This window comes from Poecile atricapillus, chromosome 31 (genome assembly GCF_030490865.1).
Source record: "Poecile atricapillus isolate bPoeAtr1 chromosome 31, bPoeAtr1.hap1, whole genome shotgun sequence".
In the NCBI taxonomy this organism is placed as follows: Eukaryota; Metazoa; Chordata; class Aves; order Passeriformes; family Paridae; genus Poecile; species Poecile atricapillus.
The window spans coordinates 3225113-3238765 of NC_081279.1; the positions used below are offsets into that span (position 1 = coordinate 3225113).

The following is a 13653-nucleotide window of genomic DNA, read 5'->3' on the forward strand; positions in this document are numbered from 1 at the left end:
GGGAATTCAGGGATTCAGGATTTTGGAATTCAGGAATTCTGGGAATTCAGGGATTCAGGATTTTGGGATTCAGGGAATTCAGGAATTCAGGATTTTGGGATTCAGGGAATCCAGGGAATTTGGGAATCCAGGGAATTCAGGATTTTGGGAATCCAGGATTTTGGGATTCAGGGAATCCAGGGATTCAGGATTTTGGGATTCAGGGAATTCAGGGATTCAGGATTTTGGGATTCAGGGAATTCAGGAATTCAGGATTTTGGGATTTGGGAATCCAGGGAATTCAGGAATCCAGGATTCAGGGATTCAGGGAATCCAGGGAATTTGGGAATTCAGGATTTTGGGATTCAGGAATCCAGGGAATTCGGGAATCCTGGGAATTCTGGGAATTCTGGGAATTCAGGGATTCAGGATTTTGGGATTCAGGGAATCCAGGGAATTTGGGAATCCAGGGAATTCAGGATTTTGGGAATCCAGGATTTTGGGATTCAGGAATTTAAGGATTCAGAGAATCCAGGGAATTCGGGAATTCAGGATTTTGGGATTCAGGAATTCAGGGAATTCAGGGAATCCAGGATTTTGGAATTCAGGAATCCAGGGAATTCGGGCATCCAGGGAATTCAGGAATTCAGGATTTTGGGATTCAGGAATCCAGGGAATTCGGGAATCCTGGGAATTCTGGGAATTCTGGGAATTCAGGGATTCAGGATTTTGGGATTCAGGGAATCCAGGGAATTTGGGAATGCAGGGAATTCAGGAATCCAGGGAATTTGGGAATTCAGGATTTTGGGATTCAGGGAATCCAGGGAATTCAGGGAATTCAGAATTCAGGAATTTAAGGACTCAGGGAATTCAGGAATTCTGGGAATTCAGGGAATTCAGGATTTTGGGATTCAGGGAATCCAGGGATTCAGGATTCAGGAATTCAGGGATTCAGGATTTTGGGATTCAGGGAATCCTGGGAATTCAGGAATTCTGGGAATTCAGGGATTCAGGGAATTCAGGGATTCAGGATTTTAGGATTCAGGGATTCAGGATTTTGGGATTCAGGGAATTCAGGGATTCAGGATTTTGGGATTCAGGGAATTCAGGGAATTCGGGAATCCAGGGAGTTCAGGGATTCAGGATTTTGGAATTCAGGAATTCTGGGAATTTTGGGATTCAGGGAATTCAGGGATTCAGGGAATTCAGGGATTCAGGATTTTGGTATTCAGGGAATTTGGGAATTTGGGAATCCAGGGAATTCAGGAATCCAGGGAATTCAGGGATTCAGGATTTTGGGATTCAGGAATCCAGGGAATTCAGGGAATTCAGAATTCAGGAATTTAAGGACTCAGGGAATTCAGGAATTCAGGATTTTGGGATTCAGGAATTCAGGATTTTGGGATTCAGGGAATTCAGGAATTCAGGGATTCAGGGATTTTGGGATTCAGGGAATTCAGGATTTTGGGATTCAGGAATTCAGGATTTTGGGATTCAGGGAATTCAGGGAATTCAGGAATTCAGGAATTCAGGAATTTAAGGACTCAGGAATTCAGGGAATTCAGGAATTCAGGATTTTGGGATTCAGGGAATTCAGGGAATTTGGGAATTCAGGGAATTTGGGAATTTGGGAATTCGGGAATGTGGGGCTGGCTGACCTCGGCTCCCCTCGTCCACTCGCGCCGCCCGCACGAAGCCGCTCTGGCAGCCCAGGGCCGAGAGACGATGGCCAGAGCCCGGCAGGGGCTGCACGTGGAGCCACAGAACCCTGGAAAAATGGGGAAAAAAACGGGAAAAATGGGAAAAATGGGAATGGAAATGGAGCCACAGAACCCTGGGGAAAAACGGGAAAAAAACGGGAAAAATGGGAAAAATGGGAATGGAAATGGAGCCAGAGAATGATGGAAAAAAATGGGGAAAAAAAATGGGAAAAATGGGGGAAAAAATGGGGAAAAAACGGGGAAAAATGGAGCCAGAGAATGATGGGAAAAATGGGAAAAAGAAATGGGAAAAATGGGGGAAAAAATGGGAAAAATGGGAAAAATGGAGCCAGAGAATGATGGGAAAAATGGGAAAAAAAACCCGAGAAAAATGGGAAAAATGGGGCTGGAAATGGAGCCACAGAACCCTGGGAAAATGGGAAAAAAACGGGGAAAATGGGAAAAATGGAGCCAGAGAATGATGGGAAAAAAATGGGGAAAATGGGAATGGAAATGGAGCCACAGAACCCTGGGAAAAAACGGGAAAAAAACGGGAAAAATGGGAAAAATGGGAAAAATGGGGCCAGAGAATGATGGGAAAAATGGGAAAAAAAATGGGAAAAATGGGGGGAAAAATGGGGAAAAAATGGGGAAAAAACGGGGAAAAATGGGGAAAGAAATGGGAAAAATGGGGCTGGAAATGGAGCCAGAGAATGATGGGAAAATGGGGAAAAATACAGGAAAAATGGGGCTGGAAATGGAGCCACAGAACCCTGGAAAAATGGGGAAAAAACGGGAAAAATGGGAAAAATGGAGCCAGAGAATGATGGGAAAAATGGGAATGGAAATGGAGCCACAGAACCCTGGGAAAAAACGGGGAAAAAACGGGAAAAATGGGAAAAATGGGAATGGAAATGGAGCCAGAGAATGATGGGAATAACGGGAAAAAAAAAACGGGAAAAATGGGAAAAATGGGAATGGAAATGGAGCCAGAGAATGATGGGAAAAATGGGAAAAAGAAACGGGAAAAATCGGGGAAAAAATGGGGAAAAAAACGGGGAAAAACGGGGAAAAAAATGGGAAAAATGGGAATGGAAATGGAGCCAGAGAATGATGGGAAAAATGGGAAAAAATGGGGAAAAAAACAGGGAAAGAAATGGGAAAAATGGGGGGAAAAATGGGGAAAAAAATCGGAAAAAAATGGGAAAAATGGGGGAAAAAATGGGAAAAATGGGGGAAAAATGGGAAAAATGGGAAAAATGGAGCCAGAGAACGATGGGAAAAATGGGGAAAAAAACAGGAAAAATGGGAAAAATGGAGACAGAGAATGATGGGAAAAAAATGGGAAAATAAATGGGAAAAATGGGGGAAAAAATGGGGAAAGAAATGGGAATAATGGGGCTGGACATGGAGCCACAGAACGCTGGGAAAATGGGGAAAAAATGGGAAAAATGGGAAAAATGGGAATGGAAATGGAGCCAGAGAATGATGGGAAAAATGGGAAAAAACGGGAAAAACGGGAAAAATGGGAAAAATGGGAATGGAAATGGAGCCAGAGAATGATGGGAATGAAGGGAAAAAGAAATGGGAAAAATGGGGGGAAAAATGGGGAAAAACTGGAAAAAAAATGGGAAAAATGAAGCCACAGAATGCTGGAAAAATGGGAAAAAAATGGGAAAAATGGGAATGGAAATGGAGCCACAGAACCCTGGGAAAATGGGGAAAAAACGGGAAAAATGAGAAAAATGGGAATGGAAATGGAGCCACAGAACCCTGGGGAAATGGGGAAAAAAACGGGAAAAATGGGAAAAATGGAATCAGAGAATGATGGGAATAACGGGGCTGCACGTGGAGCCACAGAACCCTGGGGAAAATGGGGAAAAAAACGGGAAAAATGGGAAAAATGGGAATGGAAATGGAGCCAGAGAATGATGGGAATGAAGGGAAAAAAAAACGGGAAAAATGGGAAAAATGGGAATGGAAATGGAGCCAGAGAATGATGGGAAAAATGGGAAAAAGAAATGGGAAAAATGGGGGAAAAAATGGGGAAAAACTGGAAAAAAAATGGGAAAAATGAAGCCACAGAATGCTGGAAAAATGAGAAAAAAATGGGAAAAATGGGAATGGAAATGGAGCCACAGAACCCTGGGAAAATGGGGAAAAAACGGGAAAAATGGGAAAAATGGAGCCAGAGAATGATGGGAAAAAAATGGGGAAAATGGGAATGGAAATGGAGCCACAGAATGATGGGAAAAAAATGGGAAAAAGAAACAGGAAAAATCGGGGAAAAAATGGGGAAAAAAACGGGAAAAATGGGAAAAATGGGAATGGAAATGGAGCCACAGAACCCTGGGGAAAAAACGGGAAAAATGGGAAAAATGGGGCCAGAGAATGATGGGAAAAATGGGAAAAGAAATGGGAAAAATGGGGGAAAAAATGGGGAAAAAAACGGGGAAAAACGGGGAAAAAATGGGGAAAGAAATGGGAAAAATGGGAAAAATGGGAATGGAAATGGAGCCAGAGAATGATGGGAAAAATGGGAAAAAAACGGGAAAAATGGAGCCACAGAACCCTGGAGAAATGGGAAAAAAATGGGAAAAATGGGAAAAATGGAATCAGAGAATGATGAGAAAAAAATGGGAAAAATGGGAATGGAAATGGAGCCAGAGAATGATGGGAAAAATGGGGAAAAAAAACAGAGAAAAATGGGGGAAAAAATGGGGAAAATGGGAAAAAAACCGGGAAAAATGGGAAAAATGGAGCCAGAGAATGATGGGAATGGGGAAAAACAGGAAAGAAGAAGAGGAAGATGAGGAAGATGAAGATGAAAAGGAAGATGAAGATGAGGAGTAGAAGGAAAAAGAGAAAGAAGTAGAAGAAGAGGAGAAAGAGAAAGAAGAGGAAGAAGAGGAAGAAGAAGAGAAAGAAGAGTAGGAGGAGGAGGAGAAGAGGAAGAGGAGGAAGAGGAAGATGAGGAAGAAGAGGAGGAAGAGGAGAAGAGGAAAAAGAGGAAAAAGAAGAGGAGGAAGATGAAGATGAGGAGGAGGAGGGGGAAGATGAGGAGGAGGAAAATGAAGATGAGGAGGAGGAAGATGAAGAAGAGGAGGATGAAGAGGAAGATGAGGAGGAGGAAGATGAAGAAGAAGAGAAGGAAGATGAAGAAGAGGAGGATGAAGATGAAGATGAGGAGGATGAAGATGAAGAAGAGGAGGAGGAAGAGGAAGATGAGGATGAAGGAAGATGAGGAGGATGAAGAAGAGGAGGAGGAAGATGAAGAAGAGGAAGATGACGATGAAGATGAGGAGGAGGAGGAGGATGAAGAGGAAGATGAGGATGAGGAAGATGAGGAGGGAGATGAAGATGAGGAAGATGAAGATGAGGAGGATGAAGCTGAGGATGAGGAAGCTGAGGATGAGGAGGATGAAGAGGAGGATGAAGATGAAGCTGAGGATGAGGAAGCTGAGGATGAGGAGGATGAAGATGAGGATGAGGAGGATGAAGAGGAAGGCTCCCTACGTGCTGGGGACGTCCTGGAGCTCGGGGAAGAGCAGCTGGATCGGCTGCTCCTCGAACTGGTGCGAGCCGGGGTTCTGCAAAACAACGGGAAAAACCCAAAATCCCCGGAATTCAACCCAAAAACCCGGGAATGGGAAATCGGGGGGGATTTGGGGGATTTGGGGGGGATCTGGGGGGATCTGGGGGGATCTGGGGAGATTTGGGGGGATTTGGGGGGATCTGGAGGGATCCAAGGGGGATCCAGGGGGGATTTGGGGGAATTTCGGGGGATCTGGGGAGGTTTTGGGGGGATTTGGGGGAGATTTGGGGGGATCTGGGGAGGTCTGGGGGGCTCGGGGGGGGATTTGGGGGGATTTCGGGGGATTTGGGGGGATCCTGGGGGTGTTTGGGGGATCCTGGGAGGATCTGGGGAGGATTTGGGGGGGATTTGGGGGGATCTGGGGGGGATTTGGGGGGGATTTAGGAGGGATTTGGGGGGCTCTTGGGGGATTTGGGGGGATTTGGGGGGGATTTGGGGGGGTCTGGGGGGGTCTGGGGGGGATTTAGGAGGGATCTGGGGGGATTTGGGGGGGATTTGAGGGATTTGGGGGGGATTTGGGGGAATTTGGGGGGTATTTAGGGGGGATCTGGGGGGGATTTGGGGGGATTTGGGGGGGGTCTGGAGGGATCCAAGGGGGATTTGGGGGGTCTGGGGGGGATTTGGGGAATTTGGTGGGGGGGGTTGGGGGGGATCCAGGGGGCTTTGGGGGGATCTGGAGGGATCCAAGGGGGATCCAAGGGGGATTTAGGGGGGATTTGGGGGGATTTGGGGGCATCTGGTGGGATCTGGGGGAGATTTGTGGGGTTTGGGGAATCCTGGGGGATTTGAGGGGATTTGGGGAGGATTTGGGGGGATTTGGGGGAATTTGGGGTGTCTGGGGGAGATTTGGGGGGTTGGGGGGGATCTGGGGGCATTTGGGGGGAATTTAGGTGGGATTTGGGGGGGATTTGGGTGGATTTGGGTGGATTTTGGGGTGTTTTGGGGTGTTTTGGGGTGAATTTGGGGTATTTTGGCTCTCACCTCCCGGTACAGGTGGATTTGGGGTGTTTTGGGGTGAATTTGGGGGTTTTTGGGGTGGATTTTGGGGGTTTTTGGGGTGAATTTGGGTGAATTTGGGGGTTTTTGGGGTGAATTTGTGGATTTTTGGGGTGAATTTGGGGTATTTTGGCTCTCACCTCCCGGTACAGGTGAATTTGGGGTGGATTTTGGGATTTTTAGGCATTTTTGTGGTGGATTTTGGGGGTTTTTGGGGGTTTTTGGGGTGGATTTTGGGGTTTTTGGGGTTTTTTGGGGTGGATTTTGGGGTTTTTGGGGTGTTTTGGGGTGAATTTGGGGTATTTTGGCTCTCACCTCCCGGTACAGGTGGATCCCGGGGTCGTTCCCGCTCAGCAGGAACACGGTCTCCAGGTGCTCCCCAACACGAACCCTGCGGGGCCAGAGGGGATTTTGGGGGGATTTTGGGGGATTTTGGGGTTTTTTGGGGGGATTTGGGGTTTTTTTAGGGTGATTTTGGGGTTCTTTGGGGTTTTTTTGGGGAAGGATTTTGGGGTTTTTTAGGGTTTTTTTGGGGGATTTTGGAGGATTTTGGGGGGTTTTGGGGGGGATTTGGGGTTTTTTTGGGGTTTTTTTGGAGGGATTTTGGGGTCTTGGGTGATTTTAGGGGGATTTGGGGTTTTTTTGTGGTGATTTTGGGGGGATTTTTGGTTTTTTTGGGGGACTTTGGGTTTTTTGGGGGGATTTTGGGGCGATTTGTGGTTTTTTTGGGGGGGGGTTTGGGCAGATTTGGGGGGATTTTGGGGTTTTTTGGAGGGATTTTGGGGGATTTGGGGTTTTTTAGGGTAATTTTGGGGGATTTGGGGGGATTTTGGGGGGATTCTGGGTTTTTTGGTTTTTTTTTGGGGTGATTTGGGGGGGTTTGGGTTTTTGGGGGGATTTTGGGGGAATATTGGGGTTTTTTGGGGTTTTTTTGGTGTTTTTTGGGTATTTTTGGGGGGGATTTTGGGTTTTTTTGGTTTTTTGGGGTGATTTGGGGTTTTTTTTTGTTTTTTTGGGGTGATTTTGGGGTATTTTGAGGTATTTTTGGGGTTTTTTGGGGTGATTTTGGGGGTTTTTGGGGTGATTTTGGGGTATTTTGAGGTATTTTTGGGGTGATTTTGTGGTTTTTTGGGGCGTTTTTGGGTTTTTTTGGTTTTTTTTGGGGTGATTTTGGGGTTTTTTGGGGCGTTTTTGGGTTTTTTTGGGTTTTTATGGGGTGATTTTGGGGTTTTTTGCGGTGTTTTTGGGGTGATTTTGGGTTTTTTGGGGTGATTTTGGGCATTTTAGGGGTGTTTTGGGTGTTTTGGGGTGACTCACTGTGCGTGGCACAGCTGGAAGGGGGTGAAGCGAAGCTCCAGGTTGAGGCAGCTCTCTGGGGAGGGGAAAAGGGGGGGCTGGGACCTCTTTGGGGGTCCCCAAATCCCATTTTGGGGGTCCCAAATCCCATTTTTGGGGTCCCAAAATCAACCTGGGGGTCCCCAAAACCAACTTGAGGGGTCCCAAAATCAACCTGGGGGTCCCAAATCCCATTTTTGGGGTCCCAAATTTAATTTTATGGGGTCCCAATCCCCAGTTTTGGAGTCCCAGCCAAATTTTTGGGGTCCCAAATCCCATTTTTGGAGTCCCAGCCCCATTTTTAGGGTCCCAAATCCCATTTTTGGGGTCCCAGCCCCATTTTAGGATCCCAAATCCCAATTTTAGGGTCCCAAATCCCATTTTTGGGGTCCCAAATCCCATTTTCGGGGTTCCAGCTCCATTTTTAGGGTCCCAAATCCCATTTCGGGGTCTCAAATCCCATTTTTGAGGTCCCAAATCCCATTTTCGGGGTCCCAAATCCCATTTTCGGGGTCCCAAATCCCATTTTTGGGGTCCCAAATCCCATTTTGGGGGTCCCAAATCCCATTTTTGGGGTCCCAGCCCCATTTTTGGGGTCCCAAATCCCATTTTTGGAGCCCCAAATCCCATTTTTGGGGTCCCAAATCCCATTTTGGGGGGTCCCAAATCCCATTTTCGGGGTCCCAAATCCCATTTTCGGGGTCCCAAATCCCATTTTTAGGTCCCAAATCCCATTTTTAGGATCCCAAATCCCATTTTGGGGGTCCCAAATCCCATTTTCGGGGTCCCAAATCCCATTTTTATGATCCCAAATCCCATTTTTGGGGTCCCAAATCCCATTTTTAGGGTCCCAAATCCCATTTTTAGGGTCCCAAATCCCATTTTTAGGGTCCCAAATCCCATTTTTGGGGTCCCAAATCCCATTTTTAGGGTCCCAAATCCCATTTTTGGGGTCCCAAATCCCATTTTTGGGGTCCCAAATCCCATTTTCGGGGTCCCAAATCCCATTTTTGGAGCCCCAAATCCCATTTTTGGGGTCCCAAATCCCATTTTGGGGTCCCAAATCCCATTTTTGGAGCCCCAAATCCCATTTTTGGGGTCTCAAATCCCATTTTTGGGGTCCCAAATCCCATTTTTGGGTCCCAAATCCCATTTTTAGGATCCCAAATCCCATTTTCGGGGTCCCAAACCCCATTTTGGGGGTCCCAAATCCCATTTTAGGGTCCCAAATCCCATTTTTGGGGTCCCAAATCCCATTTTGGGGGTCCCAAATCCCATTTTCGGGGTCCCAAATCCCATTTTTAGGATCCCAAATCCCATTTTTGGGGTCCCAAATCCCATTTTGGGGGTCCCAAATCCCATTTTCGGGGTCCCAAATCCCAATTTTAGGGTCCCAAATCCCATTTTGGGGGTCCCAAATCCCATTTTGGGGGTCCCAAATCCCATTTTTGGGGTCCCAAATCCCATTTTTAGGGTCCCAAATCCCATTTTGGGGTCCCAAATCCCATTTTTGGGGTCCCAAATCCCATTTTTGGATCCCAAATCCCATTTTGGGGTCCCAAATCCCATTTTTGGGGTCCCAAATCCCATTTTTAGGGTCCCAAATCCCAATTTTAGGATCCCAAATCCCAATTTTGGGGTCCCAAATCCCATTTTTAGGATCCCAAATCCCATTTTAGGGTCCCAAATCCCATTTTGGGGTCCCAAATCCCATTTTTGGGGTCCCAAATCCCATTTTGGGGGTCCCAAACCCCATTTTGGGGGTCCCAATTCCCATTTTCAGGGTCCCAAATCCCATTTTTGGGGTCCCAAATCCCATTTTTGGGATCCCAAATCCCATTTTGGGGGTCCCAAATCCCATTTTTGGGGTCCCAAATCCCATTTTTAGGGTCCCAAATCCCATTTTGGGGTCCCAAATCCCATTTTTGGGGTCCCAAATCCCATTTTTGGATCCCAAATCCCATTTTGGGGTCCCAAATCCCATTTTTGGGGTCCCAAATCCCATTTTTAGGGTCCCAAATCCCAATTTTAGGATCCCAAATCCCAATTTTGGGGTCCCAAATCCCATTTTTAGGATCCCAAATCCCATTTTAGGGTCCCAAATCCCATTTTGGGGTCCCAAATCCCATTTTTGGGGTCCCAAATCCCATTTTGGGGGTCCCAAACCCCATTTTGGGGGTCCCAATTCCCATTTTCAGGGTCCCAAATCCCATTTTTGGGGTCCCAAATCCCATTTTTGGGATCCCAAATCCCATTTTTGGGGTCCCAAATCCCATTTTTGGGTCCCAAATCCCATTTTCGGGGTCCCAAATCCCATTTTTGGGGTCCCAAATCCCATTTTTGGGGTCCCAATCCCCAGTTTTGGAGTCCCAGCCGAATTTTTGGGGTCCCAAATCCCATTTTTCGGGTCCCAAATCCCATTTTAGGATCCCAAATCCCATTTTTGGATCTCAAATCCCATTTTTAGGGTCCCAAATCCCATTTTTAGGGTCCCAAATCCCATTTTGGGGTCCCAAATCCCATTTTTAGGGTCCCAAATCCCATTTTTAGGGTCCCAAATCCCATTTTTAGGGTCCCAAATCCCATTTTAGGGTCCCAAATCCCATTTTTAGGATCCCAAATCCCATTTTTGGGGTCCCAAATCCCATTTTGGGATCCCAAATCCCAATTTTGGGGTCCCAAATCCCATTTTTATGATCCCAAATCCCATTTTTAGGGTCCCAAACCCCATTTTGGGGGTCCCAAATCCCATTTTTGGGGGTCCCAAATCCCATTTTTGGGGTCCCAAATCCCATTTTGGGGGTCCCAAACCCCATTTTGGGGGTCCCAATTCCCATTTTCAGGGTCCCAAATCCAATTTTTGGGGTCCCAAATCCCATTTTCGGGGTCCCAAATCCCATTTTTGGGTCCCAAATCCCATTTTTGGGGTCCCAAATTTAATTTTATGGGGCCCCAATCCCCAGTTTTGGAGTCCCAGCCGAATTTTTGGGGTCCCAAATCCCATTTTGGGGGTCCCAAATCCCATTTTTAGGATCCCAAATCCCATTTTGGGGGTCCCAAATCCCATTTTTGGGTCCCAAATCCCATTTTTAGGATCCCAAATCCCATTTTCGGGGTCCCAAATCCCATTTTTGGGTCCCAAATCCCATTTTTAGGGTCCCAAATCCCATTTTTGGGGTCCCAAATCCCATTTTGGGGGTCCCAAATCCCATTTTTGGGGTCCCAAATCCCATTTTAGGGTCCCAAATCCCATTTTGGGGGTCCCAAATCCCATTTTCAGGGTCCCAAATCCCATTTTGGGGTCCCAAATCCCATTTTTGGGGTCCCAAATCCCATTTTCGGGGTCCCAAATCCCATTTTTAGGGTCCCAAATCCCATTTTTAGGGTCCCAAACCCCATTTTTAGGATCCCAAATCCCATTTTTGGGGTCCCAAATCCCATTTTTAGGATCCTAAATCCCATTTTTAGGGTCCCAAATCCCATTTTTGGGGGTCCCAAATCCCATTTTTGGGTCCCAAATCCCATTTTGGGGGTCCCAAATCCCATTTTTGGGGTCCCAAATCCCATTTTTAGGGTCCCAAATCCCATTTTGGGGTCCCAAATCCCATTTTTGGGGTCCCAAATCCCATTTTGGGGTCCCAAATCCCATTTTTGGGGTCCCAAATCCCATTTTGGGGTCCCAAATCCCCTTTTTGGGGTCCCAAATCCCATTTTGGGGTCGCAAATCCCATTTTTGGGGTCCCAAATCCCATTTTGGGGTCCCAAATCCCATTTTTGGGGTCCCAAATCCCATTTTTGGATCCCAAATCCCATTTTCGGGGTCCCAAATCCCATTTTGGGGTCCCAAATCCCATTTTTGGGGTCCCAAATCCCATTTTGGGGGTCCCAAATCCCATTTTTGGGATCCCAAATCCCATTTTGGGGGTCCCAAATCCCATTTTTGGGTCCCAAATCCCATTTTTAGGGTCCCAAATCCCATTTTCGGGGTCCCAAATCCCATTTTGGGGTCCCAAATCCCATTTTTGGGGGTCCCAAATCCCATTTTTGGGGGTCCCAAATCCCATTTTTGGGGGTCCCAAATCCCATTTTTAGGGTCCCAAATCCCATTTTTAGGGTCCCCAATCCCATTTTTGGGGTCCCAAATCCCATTTTTAGGGTCCCAAATCCCATTTTTGGGGTCCCAAATCCCATTTTTAGGATCCCAAATCCCATTTTTGGGGTCCCAAATCCCATTTTTGGGGTCCCAAATCCCATTTTGGGGTCCCAAATCCCATTTTTGGGGTCCCAAATCCCATTTTCGGGGTCCCAAATCCCATTTTTGGGGTCCCAAATCCCATTTTTAGGATCCCAAATCCCATTTTTAGGATCCCAAATCCCATTTTTGTGTCCCAAATCCCATTTTTAGGGTCCCAAATCCCATTTTTTGGGTCCTAAATCCCATTTTTGGGGTCCCCAATCCCATTTTTGGGGTCCCAAATCCCATTTTTAGGGTCCCAAATCCCATTTTGGGGGTCCCAATTCCCATTTTCGGGGTCCCAAATCCCATTTTTGGGGTCCCAAATCCCATTTTTGGATCCCAAATCCCATTTTTAGGGTCCCAAATCCCATTTTTGGGGTCCCAAATTCAATTTTATGGGGTCCCAAATCCCATTTTTAGGATCCCAAATCCCATTTTTAGGATCCCAAATCCCATTTTTAGGGTCCCAAATCCCATTTTCAGTGTCCCAAATCCCATTTTTAGGGTCCCAAATCCCATTTTGGGGTCCCAAATCCCATTTTTGGGGTCCCAAATCCCATTTTGGGGGTCCCAAATCCATTTTCGGGGTCCCAAATCCCATTTTGGGGGTCCCAAATCCCATTTTCGGGGTCCCAAATCCCATTTTTGGGGTCCCAAATCCCATTTTTGGGGGTCCCAAACCCCATTTTTGGGGTCCCAAATCCCATTTTCGGGGTCTCAAATCCCATTTTTGGGTCCCAAATCCCATTTTTGGGGTCCCAAATCCCATTTTGGGGGTCTCAAATCCCATTTTTGGGGTCCCAAATCCCATTTTCGGGGTCCCAAATCCCATTTTTGGGGTCCCAAATCCCATTTTTGGGGTCCCAAACCCCATTTTTGGGGTCCCAAATCCCATTTTCGGGGTCCCAAATCCCATTTTTGGGGTCCCAAATCCCATTTTTGGAACTCCAAATCCCATTTTTAGGATCCCAAATCCATTTTTGGGGTCCCAAATCCCATTTTTAGGGTCCCAAATCCCATTTTTAGGATCCCAATCCCATTTTGGGGTCCCAAATCCCATTTTTGGGGTCCCAAATCCCATTTTGGGGTCCCAAATCCCATTTTTGGGGTCCCAAATCCCATTTTTAGGGTCCCAAATCCCATTTTTGGGGTCCCAATTCCCATTTTTGGGGTCCCAAATCCCATTTTTAGGGTCCCAAATCCCATTTTTGGGGTCCCAAATCCATTTTTCGGGTCCCAAATCCCATTTTCAGGGTCCCAAATCCCATTTTGGGGTCCCAAATCCCATTTTGGGGTCCCAAATCCCATTTTGGGGTCCCAAATCCATTTTGGGGGTCCCAAATCCCATTTTTGGGTCCCAAATCCCATTTTGGGGTCCCAAATCCCATTTTTTGGGGTCCCAAATCCCATTTTTGGGATCCCAAATCCCATTTTCGGGGTCCCAAATCCCATTTTTGGGGTCCCAAATCCCATTTTGGGGGTCCCAAATCCCATTTTGGGGGTCCCAAATCCCATTTTTAGGATCCCAAATCCCATTTTTGGGTCCCAAATCCCATTTTTGGGGTCCCCAATCCCATTTTCGGGGTCTCTCACGGGCCACGGAGTCGAGGTCGAACTCGCAGCCGGGTTCGTAGTCGCAGTAAATGTTGAGGAAGGGCTGGGCTTGTCCCCCGAGTCCTGGGGGGACCCCAAAAATGTCCTGAGACCCCCAAAAATCACCCACAGAGACCCCAAAAACCATCCCAGAGACCCCAAAACGTCCTGAGACCCCCAAAAACCACCCAGAGACCCCCAAAAATTGCCCCAAACCA

General features: G+C 46.9%; 1 protein-coding gene across 1 annotated transcript in view; it reads right to left on the reverse strand.

The window, feature by feature from the left end:
• Positions 1-13653, reverse strand: part of KPTN (kaptin, actin binding protein) — a gene marked incomplete at both ends in the record, with an annotated part of 28729 nt that overhangs the window by 14400 nt on the left and 676 nt on the right. The window contains 5 exons of the mRNA XM_058859802.1: positions 1638-1747; positions 5196-5269; positions 6586-6661; positions 7588-7642; positions 13436-13519. Of these exons, the coding sequence (XP_058715785.1) occupies positions 1638-1747; positions 5196-5269; positions 6586-6661; positions 7588-7642; positions 13436-13519 (399 nt within the window). The remainder of the gene's footprint in view (positions 1-1637; positions 1748-5195; positions 5270-6585; positions 6662-7587; positions 7643-13435; positions 13520-13653) is intronic.